The sequence below is a fragment of the Macaca fascicularis genome, chromosome 15 (assembly GCF_037993035.2).
Source record: "Macaca fascicularis isolate 582-1 chromosome 15, T2T-MFA8v1.1".
NCBI classification, from domain to species: domain Eukaryota; kingdom Metazoa; phylum Chordata; class Mammalia; order Primates; family Cercopithecidae; genus Macaca; species Macaca fascicularis.
The window spans coordinates 18,050,326-18,070,847 of record NC_088389.1 but is presented as its reverse complement, the minus strand read 5'-3'; the positions used below and the strand labels follow the sequence as shown (position 1 = coordinate 18,070,847).

The 20,522-nt window shown below is 44.8% G+C and overlaps 1 protein-coding gene across 6 annotated transcripts in view; it reads left to right on the top strand.

The window, feature by feature from the left end:
• PBX3 (PBX homeobox 3) overlaps positions 1–13,515 on the top strand; it is a 225,995-nt gene extending 212,480 nt beyond the window's left edge. For 4 of the 6 annotated variants that reach the window (XM_005582204.4, XM_074016539.1, XM_074016538.1 and 1 more), the window contains 4 exons: positions 6,797–6,962; positions 8,210–8,322; positions 9,118–9,207; positions 11,965–13,515. In XM_005582204.4, coding sequence (XP_005582261.1) covers positions 6,797–6,962; positions 8,210–8,322; positions 9,118–9,207; positions 11,965–12,057 — 462 coding nt within the window. In that variant the 3' untranslated portion in view covers positions 12,058–13,515. The remainder of the gene's footprint in view (positions 1–6,796; positions 6,963–8,209; positions 8,323–9,117; positions 9,208–11,964) is intronic. The other 2 variants (XM_005582207.5, XM_074016540.1) reach the window with 1 other exon arrangement.
• The last annotated feature ends 7,007 nt before the right edge of the window (positions 13,516–20,522 follow it).

Genomic DNA, 20,522 nt, shown 5'->3' with positions numbered 1-20,522 from the left:
TACGAAATGTGTGCACGATGAAACCTGCATTTGATGGTCAAAATAAGTATATTTTTATTTATCAAAATAAGTCTTTGTATTGCTTTGGTTAGTTTTAGACTAACTATAATGATAGTTTAGTCCAGAAGGAAATATTAAACATGTAGAGCCTTATAATTACAGGAAATAAAAACAATTTCAAATTTTCAATTTCCATATATTCCTTTTGTAGAGCATAAAAGTATATTGCATTAGGATAATATGGGAGAGAAATGAACTAGAAATAAACTTTCAAGAACAAAAAGAACATAAAATTTTAGACTTGAAGAGCAGGTTTGTTTTGTTTTTTTGTTTTGAGACAGACACAGTCTCCGTCTGTTGACAGGCTAGAGTGCAGTGGCGTGATCTTGGCTCACTGCGGTCTCTGCCTCCTGAGTTCAAGCGATTCTCCTGCCTCAGCCTCCTGAGTAGCTGGGACTACAGGCGTGCACCACCATGCCTGGCTAATTTTTTGTTTTTTAGTAGAGACAGGGTTTCATCATATTGGCCAGGATGGTCTTGATCTCCTGACCTCATGATCTGCCCGCCTTGGCCTCCCAAAGTGCTGGGATTACAGGGGTGAGCCACTACGCCTGGCCTATGTATTTTTTAAATGGATAATGGGTATCAAATTGCTGTGTTATTTATATTTGGTTGGATACATTTTAAAGAACAGTGTTACAGTTTTATTTTAAGATGTCAACATTTATGATATACTGGAATAACACTGTTTACAACTATGTAGACTTATGAAAAATTGTAGATGCCAACTTAGAAAATGTGCAAGGAAGGAAAAATGTGTGAGAAGGTCCATGATTTTTCAAAATTAATTTAGGGGGAATTTTGCACAGCAAAAATGTGCAGACCACTGACCCTGGACAGGCACATGGGTGGGAGGTCAGCCTCACTGGAACCCTTTCTGAACTCCACTGCTACAGATCTCGGGCTCCGTTTCAGCTCTGTCCCCTGCACTCAGCAGTAACACCTGGGGAGAACCTGCGAGCCCCTCTTCAGGCTTTCCCTTGCCCAGTGCTTCTCCCCCTTCCTTTTCCTCAGCCAGAACCTGCCAGCCCTTCAGGTGCTTTGCTCCTGCTCCTCCCCAGGTACCAATGCCTTCCCCATCTCACGGCCTGCTCCTTCCCCGACAGAAAAGTTCTCTCAGATGCTACCTCTTGTAGAAACACTTCTTGATTTTTCCTCTCCTTTTTCTGTAGAATGGGTTTCTCTTCCCTCTGTCACTATAAAAATGGGGTTTAGAGGTTAAGAAGGGAAAAGGAAGTTAAGTTACGTAAGAGAACAAAAGTTTCTGGGATCTCAGAGTGGTCCAGGGAGAGGGAGGCAGGCTTGCATTTTTGGCTTGTTTGTGGCCACACGAGCTATTGGAGTTTTCTGCTTCTGAATTGTGGAGTTTCAATAAAAGTACTCTGGAATTGAACTGGATTGAAACGGAGGTCCCGTTCAGGTTTGACCTTGCCTCACAAGCCGCCTCTGATTTCTCAGACCTGCTGGGATGTCTCTTCCTCCAAATCCCTGTCTGCACTATACGGTTCAACCTGAGATCATCACCGCCCTGCAGGTTTTGCTAATTATTTTGAGTGGATAGCATTGCTTTTATAACCAGATTGTAAAGTCCAGGCAGGAGGGGCCATGTGCTTATTTTTTCATCTCCCCACAGCACCTGGTACAGTATTGACCATAGCAGATGCTTGGTAAGCATTTCGCAGTTGGTTATTTAAAAAAGAAAAAGCTGATGGGAAGTCCTGGGGCTGAATTCTAGATCCATCCCACTTTGCATCCCACTTTGGGCAACTTGTCTGTGTGCTGGATCTCTCGTTTCTTCCTTGATAAAACATGAGTGATAGTAATAGCTAATAGTTACCAGGTAAATAGTATGTGCCAAAGCCATTAACGCACCCAACAATTCTGTGAGGAAGATACTAAGATTTATATTGTTATTCTCATTTTATAGGAAAGGAAACACTAAAATAACTAAAACAATCTGTCCAAAGTCACTCAGCTTAGTAAATAGCAGAGTGTGAATTTGAAACTGGATTCTGAGTCGAAAGCACGTAACCATTATGTGATACTTCCCACATCTGACTCAACTCCCTCCAAATCAGAGGTTCTAAATGAGATAATAAGTAAAAACTTTTTGAAGAAGGTAAAAAAGCTATATAAAAGGTGAATCTAGATATTGTATTATGTGGAAAGCATTTTTACTTTTAAAAGCAATTGGCAACCTATAGCTGAATTGCGTGGGGGGGGGGGGGGAAATACATGGTTGTAGTATATGGGAGAGACCAGAGCCCTTTTTGGCTGCTCCTTGGCCTTGCAGAAAAGTTCCAGAAAATCAGCGGCCTGCATAATGTGCACTACTCGTTCCCCTAATTACCAGAGGCTCAGTCTGGGGGCTGATAACAATGAACATCAGTAGAAGAGGGAGAGTACTTGTGCTTTTATTCTCATTTTTAATTGATCTTAAAATTCTTCCATGGCCCTTTGCCTTGGGCACAATCCAGAGTCATGAATCCTTGATATGCGGCTCAACAGAGAAGCACAAGACAGTGTAGTCCCTTTCCCTTCACCAATTTCCTTCCTGCGTCTCTATTCTGGGACCACTGTACAGACCATTCCAGTTCAGAGATGGAGCAAGCTCTGCTCGCCGTCATGCACCATGCATACAGCCTGGCCCCACTGGGAGCACTGTGCAGGAGGGGCCACATGACCTGCAGCCTTGGAGGCTTCCTACTGGGCGAGCTTAGGGCTTCTTTTGCAACTAATTATATCCATCTGTTTTTAAAAGGTGAAAAAAAATCCTGAATTTAGGTGTCGGTTGATACATTAATTACCCCATCTCAGTTGCAGCAGTGTGGTCTTAATAGCTGATTGCTGCAATACCCAAATCTGTAATATCAGAATGTGACGTGCATATTTTAATTTGAGAAATAGTTTAACATTTTTAGATATTCATTTAGATGTGGTTATGCAGGTTAAACATAACGTATGATCACTGCTTCTTTCATTGCTTCCAATTAAACCTTGCTTGTTAGTTTAACCTCTAGGTAATCCCATCAAACAATTGATGTCAAGGAAACAGTGCCCACAGTAGCTTCGGATGAGTGGCCATTAATTTTAATTGCCTTGATATTAAAGATTAAGAAGTATTGGGACTAGCAGAATAAAAACGATCTGATGTCAAGCAAATCCACTTGCTAAAGCTTCCCCAGGCTGCTGGTGATATTAAAATTTTACTGTGAGAATTAAATAAACCTTTATTAGTGATGACTGTTGTTTGATTGGTCCAGAGGTATGCATAAACAGAGGATTCTTACATATCTAGAGATGAGACCTTCGATGGTACAGAGATTCCTCAATTATGAAACTGTTAATAAAGCTGTAATCTGATTTTCCAGGCTAGGTTTCATTAATGTATTATAGCTTCTCTGATTGTCAAGGTAATATTAACTACAAAGTACTGAATCCAACAGAGAATTGTTTGGAAGAAGAGAATTCTAAGATGGGCCTTTGTTGCTAAATTCAGAGTTGGGGAATTTTCATTAATTATGCTTAAGAAATGCCAGATTCCCTCTCAACCAAGACTATCCTCCTTTGCACTATAGATATGTTCAATATTTAACTCTTTCTGAGGCCTGACAGTCTTAGTCAGAAAAGCTAGAGTGATAATTATGTATTAAAGGAGCGTTTTGCAAGCCAGCTCTAGGTCTGTCTCCTGAGCTGAGAGCATGCGTTGGGAAACATGAGGTAAGGTCAAAGAGAACATGCTTTAACAAGCATAATCAGAACCCATACCTTTGTAGTCCTTTTCCAATCTTGATTTAGAACTTTTAGAATCACATAATTCTGGTATGGATTCTAATGGTCACTGAAGCTGATTTGTCTTGGTGCAGAAATTCCTCCCGAGTATCTGTCTCCATCCTGCTCAAGGCCTGGGCACCACACCTGCATCGTCTCTGACTTGTCCCTCTCCACTGACCTCCAGAGCTAGTCAGTGGCCAGATTCTGTCTGTTCCTCCTCCATAATATGTACCCTCTCCACTCCTACTACTACTCTGCCTGGCTCAGGCCCTCATGGCTTCCTCGCTTATATACTCTCCTAACTTCCTCCTATTGCCACATCCTATGCAGTTATAATGCACACCTGCTGTGAGCCTATGGGGCTCAGGAAGGGAGAGCCAAGAAGGCTAATAATAGGATGAAGAGGAACCTTGGGGCTGAGCTTGAAGGCCTAATGTTGTGACAGTCTAGATGTTGGAAGTAGGACCAATGTGTGGAAAGGAAAGGGAACCAGATTGTAGTTCAGAATAAAGAGAACTATATACCCATTAGGACTATCCACCAATGGAGGCAGGGATTTTGTGAGGTAGTGAGTACCACATCTCTGGAGATGGAGAGATCAGGACCACAAAGAAAATATGGAGGAGGTGGCACAGGCTTAGAGGACACCCGACTTCCTCTTAGACCTATTGAGTTGGAGGTTGTGGCAGAACAATACATAGGGAAATCTCTTTAAAAACGAGAACTCACTAAATTCATAGATGATATGGATAAGAGATGGAAATCTGGGAGTCATCCACACAGAGAGGATAATTGAAATTTTGAATATGGATAAGGTTGCTCTAGGTGCAAGAGAGAAGAGGGTCAAGAGCTGAGTCCTGGAGAAAACTTGTCTCTCTCTCTGTCTCTCATATCAGGAAAGAGCAGATGTTGGAGGAAGGAGAATAATGTCACATACACCATGTAAGAGCCTGCTCTAGGCAAGAGGGGTGTTAATTACAAGTATCAGACACTGTTGAGAGGTCAAACTAGTCAGAGAGACAAGGCCATTGGATTTGGGACTGGTGTCATGCCAGTATAACTACTCCCCTCTACCACCTAGCCCTTGAAATTGTTCACATTAAAATGAGAAAATGTATGCAAGGTGCTCTGCATAATGGTCATTCACCAAATGATAGGTATTAGAGCCACTCTATTTGATATGAAGAAAAGAAGGGATACATACAGTCTTCTAGGGGGAAAAAAAGATGGTGGAACAGAAACAGCTAGGAAGTGCTGATCTGTAGCACATTTACTTCCTGATGGGCTTGGCTTGTTTCTGTCTGACGAACCTGCGTTCATGGTTGCTGCATAGGTCCTCGGCAAGTATGCCTGCATGTGTGTATGTGCATATGTGTGCACCCCATGACCCCCAGGGTGGACAGCATATGGTCAGCAGCAAGGCCAATGTTGTCTTCCTCACGTGGCTCCCTTGCCAGGGCTCTCTGCTCCTTCCAGAAGGATGAGTGCCATAGGCTGAAGAATGAGAATTCTATTTCCAAAGCAATTAAAGACTTGGCAGAAATGGTCAAAAGGGGTGCCCACAGTGTAAATTGGGTTGGAAGGCTTCAAACTACATACTACTCCTTATGTCTCTTCAGGGCCCCTATGAATAGCTGTTAGGAATAATACCTTCAGGGGCTGGGCGTGGTGGCTCACTCCTGTAATCCCAGCACTTTGGGAGGCCAAGGCGGGTGGATCATGAGGTCAGGAGATTGAGACCATCCTGGCTAACGTGGTGAAACCCCATCTCTACTAAAAATACAAAAAATTAGCTGGGCTTGGTGGTGGGCGCCTGTAGTCCCAGCTACTTGGGAGACTGAGGCAGGAGAATGGCATGAACCCGGGAGGCGGAGCTTGCAGTGAGCCGAGATGGTGCCACTGCACTCCAGCCTGGGCAACAGAGCGAGACTCCATCTCAAAAAAAAAAAAAAGAAAGAAGAAGAATACCTTCAGTGTAGAACAATGATCCCACCCAGCCTGATATCACAGCAATATGCCCCTTTGACAGATTATTAAGAAATTATTGAAAAGTATTTTTAAACTGTTACTTTAATAAAAGAGAGGTTAGATCCTTTTATATAGCGAGTGGGTATACTTTCTTATAAATTGCTGTGTGGCTTTTAGCTTCTTTATATAGCTCAATTACAGGTGCCTGAACACATTGTAACTGTGAGCCATGATTCTGGGGCTGAGTTCTGCTCTCCTTGAAATGTGATGAAATCTGCCTATTGCCAAGATCCTTTGTAGAAATCTCTTCCATTTGCACCAGCTGACATCATAAGAAGTTTGCAAAAGAAATAAATATCTTCTACCTGATGACATTAGAGTTGCTCCTCCGTGTTTGCATTTGACCTGATTGGAATTACTTGAGTTTTCAAGTTGTGACCTTCCCACATGTTAACTGGCAGAGCTTGAGCAGCCATCTTGGCAGACATGCAGTGTTTGCTAAGGCAGAAGACAAAGGGTTTTTTCATCCATTATTAATTGATGTTACTCTTTTCAGCAGACCAAACATGATTCTACTATACAGCTGCCAAAATTATTCTAGACCCAAAAAAGAAGAATAAGTTGTTCATGTTCAAGTATTTCTTATTAGTTACCTAACTTAGCAAATATTTCCTTCAGCTTTTCAGCCTGATTTTGGGGGCCTGACTATTTATATACTAATCGGTATATAGCAGTTGGATGTCTTTTATGAGCAGTGCTCCCTGCCATTTTGATATTAGTGTGGCCAACTCTAAGAAAGCGGTGTTATTCCAAAAGAATGTGAGAATTTTGCCAAAAGAGAAAATAACCCCTAAAACCATAATGCATGATCCATAGGATGCGAGGTTGCAGGCTAGGAATTGTGTGGTATTGCGTTGGTGTCCGACAGGTATTATTGGATTTTCATTATTTCTTCCTCTCTTCCCCTTCACCTCCATGTCCCTGTAATTTGTAGGTATCCAATTGGTTTGGCAACAAACGAATCAGGTACAAGAAGAATATCGGCAAGTTTCAGGAAGAAGCCAACCTCTATGCTGCAAAGACGGCCGTGACAGCTGCACACGCAGTAGCAGCAGCTGTGCAGAACAACCAGACCAATTCGCCCACCACACCAAATTCCGGTGCGTACTGGGGGCTTGCTCCCCAGCTGGCCCAGGCAGCCTTATGCCACAATGCCCTGTCCCACAGGCCAGGAAACAAGAGCCATACTGAGGACAGAGTGGACTTAAAAAGGAAGATTTATATTCAAATGTAGGCTTGTTCTTGAGATGGGTGAATGAGTGGAAGGCCAGAGCCTGTAAACCCACTCTTCACAGTGAATGCCACTCACTAGTAGATGATGGAACTTTTACACTTAGTGGTGGCTTTCAGTTCAGCAATTAGGCAGAGTGCTCTCACTCATGACTATTTTAGCTATCTTTCCAGTTATCACTTTAGGGTCAGTAGTGGTCTGTGGAGAGTGAAATAGCAGAAGTGGGAAATGCAGCAGTTGCTGTGCATGAGGAAGCTGGAATGCTGGAGGGAAGTGCAGCGGTGCTTTCTGCCCAGCGCCTCTGTCCTTCCTCTGCCTTTCGGCAACATTGTCTGAGCAGGACTGACGGCATGCTCAGCAGGTGGCTAGCTGTGAGGGTTATGGTGCTTAATACACGCATGCAAGATTCTTGGATCCTTGTCCGGCACATTTTGGCTGCATTTTATGTGACATTTGTGAGGGGGTTAGAAATACTTTAAAGTTTCGGGGAACTTGAATAACAATGAAAGATGTGCAGCTAGTCCAAACAGATGGACTTGAGTAGCAATTCCAGGGACTTTTCTGAGAAGGTCTCTTAAATAGATCTTTAGAAGTTCAGAAAATAGGGGATTTTTTGTTTGTTTTGTCTTGTCTCCTCGCCCCCCAGTTCTTTTTAATGGCACATAAAAACAGGTGAAAGGAGAGGGAGGTATATGCATAGCTAAGAAAGAGTTCCTGGAAAAGTCTCTTCTCTGGGTGGCTGTCCACCGTGACAGCCTTGTTGACAGGCTCGTGTCTTGACTAAATCCTGCAGATCAGTGGAAACAAGGGGAAGGGTCCAGGCCAGCTGCTGGGTGTTTTGGTTTATTTTTTCTTTTTAATTTATTTTGATTTGTCTCTTCATTTTTGGTTTTGTTTTTTAAGTTTGGGCTTCCCCATTGATGGGACTTCTAGATGTAGAGTGACTCACAGGACCCAACTCTCTGGAGTTACTCTCCGTCCTCTTAGATCTGGAAATGCTTTATGTTGCGCACAGCCTTTCCCTTCTGTACTTTTTCTCCTCTCCCTGCCTCTAGGTCTTTGAGGATTATGTGTGTAGCTCTCTGTTATTCAGCTACTTAACTCTTTCCTTTCCAGGTTCTTCTGGTTCTTTTAACCTCCCAAATTCTGGGGACATGTTCATGAACATGCAGAGTCTGAATGGGGATTCTTACCAAGGGTCCCAAGTCGGAGCCAATGTGCAATCACAGGTAGGAGAGATGCCCCAGAGGGGCCTTTCTAGCAGGGTAGGGTTTGGGCTCAAAACTCCTTCCTCTGACCCTATGGAAGTGGTCTACACATCCATGCAGAACCTGTGCTGGGTGCTTCCAAACGGGACCCGTCTGCCCCACCATTTAATTTAATGAGAAGTCAAGCGAACAGTGACTTGTGATGATTCAAACCTGATAAACTTTGTGAATGCATTCGGCTCTGGCTTGAGCTCATGGAGAGGGGTTGGGTGCATCTTACTTTTGTCACAAAATAGAACAGAAAAATTGAGTGTTCCAGTGTGTATATGGTTTAAGAACATGTTGCTGTTTCATTTCTTAAGTCAGAGTACAAAATCTGAGTTCTTAAATTATAACTCTATAATTTCTACTCTTTTCTTGTCCTCTTAATTGAGAACAGAACTACTCATATAGTTTTTATACATTTAGATGTGTGTGTATGAGACACAGAGAAAGTGAGAGAGAGAGAGAGTTGAGATAATTCCATATACACAATTTAAGTAGGTTTTCACCCACAGCCACATCCATTTGGTTGCTGTAGATGGAAAGTTGCATTGCCATGAAGATGTTATTGTTTGGCTGGCATGAAAAACAAAGATTTGTGAGTTTAAATATGCAAAGAATGGTTGAAATTCTGCCAGTCACATTTGATTGATAAATTTGTCTTTCATTGAAGATGTTAAACCCTTGTGGCACACATAATTCAAATTATTTCCTTTTGTAAGTGATGACGTTTTAATAGATTTGGGATGATGAATTTTGTTTTCTCTCACCTAGGTGGATACCCTCCGTCATGTTATCAATCAGACGGGAGGCTACAGTGATGGCCTTGGAGGAAATTCACTGTACAGTCCACATAATTTAAATGTGAGTACTCTGGGGAGCCAGCTGTAGGAGCACAGTGTCAGGTAAACAGTGACTAATAAAGAAATTAATAGCCATTTGACCTGGCTTCTCATCTTATTGGCAGGTAGGGAAGGCAGCATCTTTGCTGCACTTTTATTTTAAGAACCTAAATGCTTAATGCCAGCTGGATACCCTTAGAAGTCGTCATAGATGCCCAGAAGTGGCTGGTGTCCTGTCATCAGCAGGGACTTAAGCATCAGCCCATTAAGATGCCATTTCCTACCATCAGTGCTGTGTTCCAGGGAGACGGTAGAAAACAGGTCATTTATCTTAGAATCAGCAGCAGGAAAAATTCCGAAGCAGAACTCAGATGAAGGTGGTAAGTTTGGAGACTCCCAGGCAGACCAACAAACCAAGCTAAACAAATAATTCTGTTATTAAAAGCATCTTGCTGTATTGTCAATGTGGGATGCAAAACATATTTGACAACTTTAATTATGGAGGAAATGATTTTAACTTCTGTAACTACTTCACTACAACTTTACCTTTCCCTCCACTGACATGGATGGAAAATGGCAAAACACACAGCTCTGGAAAAGGGGAAGGAGGCAGGGAGGCAGGTCATCGTGGCGGTGCTGCGGGGGGTGGTGGATGGAGTCTGGGGTTCTACACTTAGGAAGGAAATTAACTGCCCAACTCACGGTAGTAGACTCAGGAAGAAAATGGGCAAAATTCTCCCTTTTTAGGGCCTTGGCTTGCTATGAGAGTAAATATTAATGATTTAAAAAGTGATTGAGGATGTTCAATTGTAAAGGGAAAAAAGGACCATTAAATACTCAAATCTTTTACATTTGAAATGTCAAATCTTTCTTTTTGGGCTTATAAATAACTCATAATAACCCACAACAAACCATATAAAAAGCCTTTTAGTTGCATTTCTCCTTTTTCATTTAAGTGTTTTGAAATGCTTCAGAGAATGTGCGATATCCTTATCAACATGATAAAATATGAAACTGTGATTGCCTGCAGCATTTTACAGACATGAATTCCATCTTCACTGATGAGGCTTGATAAGGCACTGTTGTATAATACAGTGCATAATCTCAAACCACCAGAGTAAGGATTAATTTATTTGGAAAAAAAAAGAATGCTTGCTGACAACCTCTCCTCCAGCTGCCACGCTGGGTAAAAATATTGTACATTTGTTGTTTATAAATTTGGATAAAAGAGGAATGATGTTTACTTCAGATGGAATATCTTTAGACTTGTATCTGTGTGAGAGTTTTTCTTTTCCTGAGTAGATTTTCATACCTGAGGGGGGAAACAGCTTACCTTTTAGATAGAGAAGAGGATTTCTGAGAGTCCACCGAACACACACGGGCATGTCATTAGCCAACCTGGCACAACAGAGGCTTTAGAACAATACCACCATAGCTTTTTTTTTTTTTTTTTTCTAATATTGTTTCCTTTTGTTGTTCTTAACCTGAATTTGGTATGCCCCAAGCCTGGAAAATCCTCTTCCGTTAGGCTCTGGTCATCTCTGTGGGGTTGTTAGGTTTTTCCCTCCCTTTCCGTGGGTCATGGAGGTAGAAAAGGTGCTTTGCCTGCTGAACTCTGCAGTGAATCAGAAGACAGGGAGTTCTCCAGGAACTGTAATCACGGGAGAAGAAACAATGGCTGCCACATGCTCATCTAGGAGCTATATCCGGGCTGGGCAGGGAATCTAGACAGAGTTCTCAGCAGCCTGGCAGCCCAGGCCTGAAAGAGGACATTTTGGATGGACTTACAGAGGAAATTGCAGGTAGATGTGAGGGAGGCAGGAGGCACCTTATGATCCACCCTGACATTGGTGTGGGATTCCGGGTCTGGGGGCAGCATGCAGGCAGAGGGTGGTTGGTGCTGCAGGCACTGGGAGCCAGCTCACCCTCGCCTCCTCTCCAGAAAGGCCTGCCCCGTCACTTCCACTCAGTGTTCCCCAACTCACGAGGCTGGCACCTCCCTCTTCTTGACTGACATAAAAATATGTAGCGACAAGCTGTCTGCCACAGCAGAAATCTGATCAGACATTGATTTCAGCAATTGCCACTATAGGCCAAGACATAAGGCAAATTTGTTTCTGAGTACAGTTATTGCTGCTGCGGGTCTGAGGCAGGAAGGGCCAGCAGCATGTGGAAGGCAGGAGCAACATCCCAAATAGCAGCCTCGGCCACAGATAATTGGAATACAGATTTTAACAGTGTGTGCTGCTCCGCGGCTCATGCATTTTCATTCTGGAAGATCCTATTTGGAAGGAAATTCTGGCCTTCACTTTCTAAGGGTTACAGTAGCTGGCTATCAGGCGTGTATGGAAAAAGGGTGGGCAACTGCTTCTCTGTGGAAATGATGATTAAGCCGGGGTGAAGTTTAGACTTCATGGAGCCCAGGCTTTTGCTGAGGCATTGCATTGAGCTTCTCCACTGCTCCCTTCTTAAGAGATTCTTTTTGAGACACTGTAGTTTTACCAGCAGATCAAAGGCCAAGCTTGGTGCCAGCATGGGCCTCGCTGAAGCCCTTCTTCGGCATGTTGATTTATTGCCAAGTCTTTACTTGATGGGATGGATTTGTTTTACATGCATTTAATCCCACTTTAACACATGCTGCCAACTCCTGCCACAGTGGGTTTAGAAAATACATTTTGCTAATGCATCTCTGCTCTCATGTTGTCATCTGGGTGTTTTAAATTGGGGAGTAGAATTAATATGTAGACGTGCACCCGTTGAACTGTATTTCTCCTTTCAGGCTAATGGAGGCTGGCAGGACGCAACAACTCCATCTTCTGTGACTTCTCCTACAGAAGGCCCAGGAAGTGTGCACTCGGATACCTCTAACTAATCTCTGGCCACACTTTTCCCTGAGCTGACATGCCTTGATAAGTGCATTCAGAGCAATAGGAGGAAAAGGAAAGCGTTTTTGTAGCCCACCATCTACAGCTTTACTGTAAAACCTTGTCTTATTAGAGAACTTGGTAAATCTGTTTTTTAAGGAATCATAATCATTTGTATTTATACTTAAAAACACACAATGTTAAAAAATAAAAAAAAGCACTTTATCCAATTAGGCCAAGATTTAACATTGTTGACAGTCCTGTAGCTATTTTATCATAATTTATTACCAATATTTTACATTAATGGTTTCACAGTTGCCAATTACTTGGCCTTAAGGGTAAAAAGTACAATATACACTAAACCTCAATCGTTAAAGCAGATGCAAAAATTCACCTCACCTAAATTGAACTTCTTGCATATTTCCATTACTGACTTGGATTGTCTTACTTTCATATCACTAATGGAGTTGGAATAAAGAGCTGTTTGGCTATCCCTGTTAATGATGGTTGTGTTTAAGAATCTTCCTCGTCACGTTTGTGTTCAGATCTCTTATGTTATAATTAGATCAGAGACTGGTAGCATCGTTTCTCTCTCTGAAAGCACCAGTGCCCAGAGTCTGCTCGGTAATAAAATTATGGATCCAAATTGTTCTGAGAGACGAAGATACTTGCTGCTGATAGAGGTGAAAACGAGATCGATCCGTCTGGGGTTTTACGGTGTGCACTGGGTGCTGCATAGACTTGTCAAGGTTTGCTACGTCCTCTGGGCATCCGCAAAAGGCCCTGCTCTCTGGAGTGTTGTATATAGTGTAGCAAAAGAGTATTTATACATCCCACCAATCAAAACACAGCTTTATTACCTCATGCGAACTCATACAAACCAATAGAATTTCAACATGTTCTGTAGCTTAGAGTGCTCACTTACTACCTCTGAACAATACTCACGCTGTAGTTTGTCTCTTTCTTATCTTTTTGCATCTTGTAATTAACTCTTTGTTTCCCTTCATAAAATGTAATGTACATTGTAATCTTTTAAAAGAAAAATCAGGGTTGCATTTGCAACTTTTAAAAAACCGAGAGTGGAAACATTGGGTCTTAATTCAACACAGGATCAGTAAAACTGTTGTAAATACTGAGAAACATTTTGAATGTTCTTCATCTTACTACTAATCCATGCAAAAAAAAAAAAAAAAAAGCAGCGACTAATTGTGATGCATTCAGATTTCAGTATTCAGTACTGTATATTTCACCCTGTGTAATGGGGCCCCCTCTCCTTTCTCTTTTTGTATTGTATGCGATTCTGAAACTGATTGAGTCATGAAAATAATTTGTGGCGGTGATTCTAATGTATTAAAAACGTTTCGTGTTCCTTTCTAACTGGATTACACCCTGGATTGAAAAAGTCTTCCTCGTGGTAGTTACATGTAGTTTCAAACATGAATAAACTTTTTGCTTTCATGATTAAATGTTGATGCAGTTTCTTAATTCACTATTTGAGCCAGCCAAGTGCAGGGAGAGGAGAAAGTGCACCCAGCACCAGGCCTGGGAGTGTGACTGCCTGCCTGTCGGAGATGACTCTGAGATGATGGTGGGGCTGGGAGGGAAGGAGCAGCTGCTGTTGAGTGTGCAGGCATCGTGCCACCTACTGAACCATCGTTGGGAGTCCTCACTTGATCCTGATGTGCTCAGTAACACCCCAAGGAAAACTCCGTATTCATAGATTAGGAAACCAAAGCTCAGAAAATTTAAGCGAATGCCAAAAGATCACAGACCTAGGACAGCAAGGCGTCACACCTTGAACTCAGGTCTCTCTGCCCTCAGCTCACACTCTCCTGACCTAGTGATGCCTTTGGCACTTGTTAGATGGAATTTTTTTTTTTTTTTTTTTTTTTGAGATGGGGTCTCACGCTGTCACCCAGGCTAGAGTGTAGTAATGTGATCTTGACTCACTGCAGCATAAAACTCCTGGGCTCAAGTGATCCTCCTGCCTCAGCTTCCTGAGTGGCTAGGACTACAGGTGTATACCACCATGCCTGGCTAATTTTTCTTTTTTGTAGAGACATGGCTTGATATGTTGCCTAGGCTGGTCTCAAACTACTGGCCTCAGGCAATCCTCCGACCTTGGCCTCCTGGAGCTCTGGGATTACAGGTGTGAGCCACTGGACCCCACTGAATTTTTTTTTTAAGTTATTTTTTTTTTTTAGTGATGGGTTCTGACTGTGTTGTCCAGGCTGGTTTTGAACTTCTGGGCTCGAGCAATCCTCCTGCCTTGGCTTCCCAAAGTGTGGGATTACTGGTGTGAGCCACTGCGTCTGGCACACATTTGCTTCTTCACCTTTAACTTCTTTAACTACAATTAAAGACTAAGAAAAGTTTGGAAAGAATGGGCCTCAGATGCCATTGAAAAAACAATCTGTGCGATATTCAACATACCTTTTTAAACTCTAAATTTGTAATCTTGTAAGACCAATTAAAAATCTTTTAACTGGATTTAATGTTTGTTTTCTTCAAATTGTTAGAAATTCCATATGTTTACATATACATCTGTTGCTAATATCTAAATCTTTATAATAAAAGAGGTCAATGGCAGGTAATTGGCCTGTTTACTATATCTCAAGGAAACTGACTCACAGGAAATCAGATTAATGTTAATTAGTTGCAGCAAATTGTCTATGATAAATACAACTGTTTGACTCTTTCAGTTGGTAAAGCCAGGCAAAACAAGGTCCAGGGCCACCATTCCCATTAATCTCCAGGCAGTTACACTGTGAGGGTAAACTTTATAAAATAGATTGCCCTCCAAAGCCGTCCTCCCTCACTTGGTGCTCAGCCTGCCTGTAGGAATTGCTCCCATGGCTAAATAGTTATTTGCATGATTCAATTAGCTTGTGGGTCAGCCTTTCTCATCTTTGTAAATAAAACAATATATGCTATGTGGTTTTGCAAAAATATACTGTGGGAACATAATACGTAGGCACACCCAAATTCATCTTCAACATCCCAAAGCAGACACTTCCTTGGAACCGCCTTGAGTCTCACCTTGGACCAGTGTGTGGAGAGAAGCACAGGCCAGTGCTTAGAGGAGATTCCCACGTTGACTAGCAACCCCTGAGGGAATTATGGGCGTCTCCGTTATCCTAGGGAGGCCGAAATGAAAATAACAATGCTCTTCCTATGTGCTGTGTTAGGAAGCATGTGCACGTTTTCTCTCTTCACTCCTCACCACCTCTCTGGGAGGACAGAAGCATCCTCACTTCATAGGTGAGGAAACTGGGCCACCACACAGGCCCTCTGGCCCAGCCTCTGGTGTCCCCTGGGGTTTGTAAAGCGCTCCAGACATGGAGACTGTGCGGGCATGTCTCACTCCAAACTGGGTGAAATCAATCGTTGATTTTAATAGATTTTCACCAGGTACGTTTTCTGTGTCAAGTGGTGGGTTAGAGGCTGGACTCAGAGATGAGTAAAACCAGACCCCACGCCCTGACCTAGCCCTTCTTGCTCAAGAAGCCAACACTTAGTGAGAGCTTCGGAAAGCCTTGGGGGCTTCTGAGCCCAGGGACTAGAGAAGCGGGGGTCCCAAAACCCATTACAAGATCAAGGAGAATAACAACAGGAAACTGCCAGAAATACCCAGTCACGGGCGAAGGGGCCTGTCCACATACCGCTCGATGCACAGGAACCCGTGTGCTTACTTGAGAGTACGTGTGTGTTCACAAGCATGTGGGGCCCAAGGGCCTGCGCACTGTCCACGTGGGGATGGGTACCAGGCTTCGGCTTGGGGTGCACAAGTGGTGTGAGAGTCTCTTAAGTCTATTGGACCAGGTGACCTTGCAAACCAAGTTAGGGCTGTTCTGTAGCCCCCAATCAAAACAACGTCCATGTGCCATTCCCTGGCCAGAAGCGGGGGTGGGAAGGGGCGGCATTCCAGAGAAGTGAAGAAGAAACGTTGGGCCGAGTCTCCCAGGCGGGGTGAAATGTGTGCCAGTGCCAGGAGACAGGGTCCTTCCCTCTGGGCCGGCCCCCCACCAGGCACTTCCCACACAGTATCTCACTTAATGCCTGTGGAACCCCACGAGGGGTGCTATTATCTCATTTTCCCGTGGGATTCTGGGGCTCAAAGAAGCAACACCACCTGTCCAGGACTGGGGTTTGCCCTGTGAAGTCCCCATGTGCCACATTCAGCAGCCACTAGTATCAGACAGGCTGTGGTGAACTTGGGCCATCAGGCCTCCAGTATGAGATCCCGTCGGGGGGGGTGGTGACCAGGGAAATCGTCCCTGCTTGTGGCTTTCCTGCCCATGCCTCAGTTGCCTGGGCCACCTGAGTGTGGGTGTCCTGTGGGGTGTGTGTGTGTGTGTGTGTGTGTGTGTGTGTGTGTGTGTGTGTGGTGCTATCTGTGTCCACGGATCATGGGGTTGGAGGTGAGAAACAGGAAGACCCCCTTTCCTCTGGCTGTGCTGGACTGGGCCTGGCACTAATGCGGGCAAACAGAGCACCTCCCTGGGAGGGCAGCTGTCACAGTGAAGGTTCTGGAGCCTAGCAGCATGGGTTTGAATCCTGGCTGTGCCTCCTACCAGCTGAAGTTCTGAGCGCGGGCCTGGGCACGTTCTCCACGTGTACTTTACCATGGGTAGAATTCTGCCTGGGCTTTGGTGTGCACCCGTGCCCCCATGGGTGTCTTCCCAAGTCCCAGGCTCTGCCCCGCTCAGCTCTGGCCCCAGTCTCCTTAGTTCTCCTGGCCGTACAACCAGCTCTGGGTTTGAACAGATCTTACCCCCAGGTTCTAGAGTTCAACAGATGGGGTTTTTTGTTTGTTTGTTTGTTTTGAGACAGAGTCTCGCTCTTGTCTAGGCTGGAGTGCAGTGATGTGATCTCAACTCATTACAACCTCCACCTCCCAAGTTCAAGCGATTCTCCTGTCTCAGTCTCCTGAGTAGCTGGGACTACAGGCTCCTGCCACCACACCTGGCTAATTTTTTGTATTTTTAGTAGAGACAGGGTTTCACCATGTTGGCCAGGCTGGTCTCGAACTCCTGACCTCAAGCAATCCACCCTCCTCGGCCTCCCAAAGTGCTGAGATTACAGGCATGAGCCACCGCGCCCGGCCCAGATGTGGATTTGAATCCTAGCTTCGCGTCCTACCAGCTGTGTAATCTTGAGCAAGAGGCTTAAGGAAGGAGCCTGGCCCCTCATTCCCTGTTCTTGGAATGTCCTTCTGTACCCTCTCCCCTGGTGAACGCCTGTCCTTCAAGGCCAAGCCCAGATCACTGTGCCCTCCAGCGGAGCTCAGCCCTGCCATTCCCCTTGTGCAGCACTTTTCATCCCTACTGGACATCCCAGCAAAGGCCCTACAGGGTTGGGAAAGTGAGGAGCTGCGGGGGAGGGAGCAGGGGTCATGGGGAAGGGTACAGCAGAGAAACCACAGAGGCAGGAGGCAGGAGATGCTTGCTCTTCAGCTGGTCCCAGACTCCCTCTTGAAATGCTCGTAGCGGCCTCCCACAGAAGGTGCGATTATCATCTCCATTTCACATTTCACAGATGGGGAGACTGAAGCCACTTGGCCAAATACACACAGAGCCAGAACGTCAGTCTGGAGCCTAAACTCACATTTTTTTCTTTTTTTGAGATGGAGTTTCACTCTTGTTTCCTAGGCTGGAGTACAATGACGTGATCTCAGCTCACTGCAACCTCCACCTCTCAGGTTCTAGCGATTCTCCTGCCCTCAGCCTCCTTAGTAGTTGGGATTACAGGCACGTGCCACCACATCTGACTAATATATATATATATATATATATATATATATATATATATATATATATGTATGTATGTATTTTTAGTAGAAACGGGGTTTCACCATGTTGGTCAGGCTGCTCTTGAACTCCTGACCTCAAGTGATCCGCCTGCCTCAGCCTCCCAAAGTGCTGGGATTACAGGTGTGAGCCACTACGCCTGGCCAACTCACATTCTTATTCCTTTGTGCCTCCGCTATCTTGTCAGTGTCTCTTTCTCATCATGCTGGGTCTGCAGTTTCACTACGAGCCTTAGGCGGGGCAGAAAGGAGAAGGGGAAGAATGCCGGTCTCCTCCCAACACCCCGTCAGAGCCATTGGTGCCTCTCCCCAGCAGCTGAGCAACCCAGAGACACCCTCAGGAAGGCTGCTGTGTCCACAGATGCTTCTGGCCAATAATAAGCCTGCAACTGGTTCCTGCTGAGCCCGGCGACCCAGCCTATGGACAACCAGCACAACCACTCCCAGCCCGATGACTTGGCTGTGGCAGACTCAGCCATGTGCAGGTGACCTGCTTCCATCTGGGCGCCACCCAATGTACTGCCAGGAGCCACACCTCACGGCCAAGTGGATACAGCCCCTTCACAGAGGCAAAGAATGGATGCCCGGGGGCAGTGTGACCTCACAGCTAGGAAGCACCGTGGCTTAACGCTGATGAATGTGTGCTCTTGAGTGAAACTACCCAGGTTTGAATCCAGGCCCTGCCTCCTATCAGCTGTGTGTCCTTGGGCAAGTCATGTAACCTCCCTGTGCCTCAGTCTCCTTCTTGTCAAGCACCTGCCTCCTGGCATCGCAGGGTAGATCACGCAAGTTGGTGCAGATAAAGCCCTTCGAACAGTGCTCTACAAATAGCACTGCCAAGGCTGGCTGCTCTTATTCTCTATCTACAACCTGCCTTGTGGGGGTGATTTGCACTCAGATTCCAGCTTGTGCAGACGCCACGTGGCTCTTCCAAGTCCCAGGTCACCCACTGTGGATAAAACCCAGGTCTTCTGACACCCTGGTGGGTGCATCTTCCTCCAAGCCTGAAGAATCCAAGCACAGAGTCAGGCCGAGTCCTGCCACTCACCCGCTGTGTGATCTTGGCCGTGGAATTTCCTCTCTCTGCAGCCTCAGTTTTCTCATCTGTAAAATGAGGACTTCGTTCTCACCTAGCTCGTAGGACTGTTGTAAAGATTGAGTGAGCTGCCGCATGCGAAGGTGCCTGGCCCAGGATGGGGTGCGTTTTCTCATTGTTGTTATTGCTACACTGTGCCCCGGGTCAGAAGGGGATGCCCCGTCTCCAGCCCCTCCAGCTGGAACGATTACTTCTGGTCAGCCACGGGGTTACCAGGGTATGTCAATGGCTGAGTGAGGGTCCTGGGGGTGGCGCGACCTTTTCAGCCCACCTACTCCAGCCTGTCACCCCCAACCCTCAAGGCTGGCCTGAGGCCGAGGCCTCACCTCTCACCGCCACCTCAGGAGATAATAAAAGACTGATTCTTTTTTCCTGGTAAAATTTCAGCAGAAAGTGTACGCATCATTAAATATGGAAATCCAGAATTTTATTAGCAATCTGCTAGATCTGAACTGACGCCAATTAAACAAAAAAGATATCATTTATAAAAAGGCAGAGTTCAACTTGTATTAAATATGAAATGCAATTTTCTCCTGGTTTTGATTTATTACTGGTGGTCCATTGTTCAAAGAAGCATGTTATATTTCAATAGAGAAATATTGTTTATTCATTAATATTTTAAAACGGGCTTATTGCTGTGCATGGCTCTCACCGAATGAAACTTATGATTTAAAACATGAATTAATAAACACATTTGAAAGTGTTAGACGAGATCACAACCTCTCATTTTTCATTTTCCTGGGAGCATATTAAATTTTTATAATTCTGCATCTACAGTTTTTTCTTTTAAATAAAGATGCAGATTCCGAATTACTCTGCTAATTTCAGGTAACCAGGAGCGAAAAGCAATATCGTAGGGACCGGTGTCAGAATCACAGAATCCCCAAGAAGATGCTCAGGTTTATTTTTGTAATATTCATAAATCAAAATAAATGAGCTTTGTGCAGGAGGCGGCATTCATGCGCGCGAGGTGCCGGCTGGAGTGGGCCTCGGCATCGGGGCTATGTGTGCAGGTGGGTTGGGTGCATCGATGCTCACATGCACACGTGTGTGCTCCTGAGTGTGTGTCCACAGAAACACACACGCATCCCCCTAGCTGCTTGAGTGTGTACAATCTGAATGCATCTCAGTTTTCTGGTCCAATGTTCAAGCATTATTTATTGAGCACCTACTATGTGCCAAGCCATGCCGGTTACTGAGGATGAGAGGGTGACAGCAGGATCTCCTTGCCCTTCTCCCACACAGCTTCTGGAGCCGCCTCTCCACCAGGACCTTGGGGGCTCTTGAGTTCCCCACAGTCCCTTGAAACACCTTAAACAATGCCTTCTTTCCGGTGAGCTCTTGGGAAATATTTGTTGCTGAGCGAATAGACTGGAAGCATAGGGAAGAGAGAGATCTTTACAGGCTGGAGGTAAAGAAGATCTTCTGCAAACATGAGTGGAATTAGACCAGGAGAAAGGCACAGCCAGAGCCGGGCACGGTGCCTCACATCTGTAATCCCAGCACTTTGAGAGGGCAAGGTGGGAGGATCTTTTGAGCCCAGGAGTTTGAGATGAGCCTGAGCAACA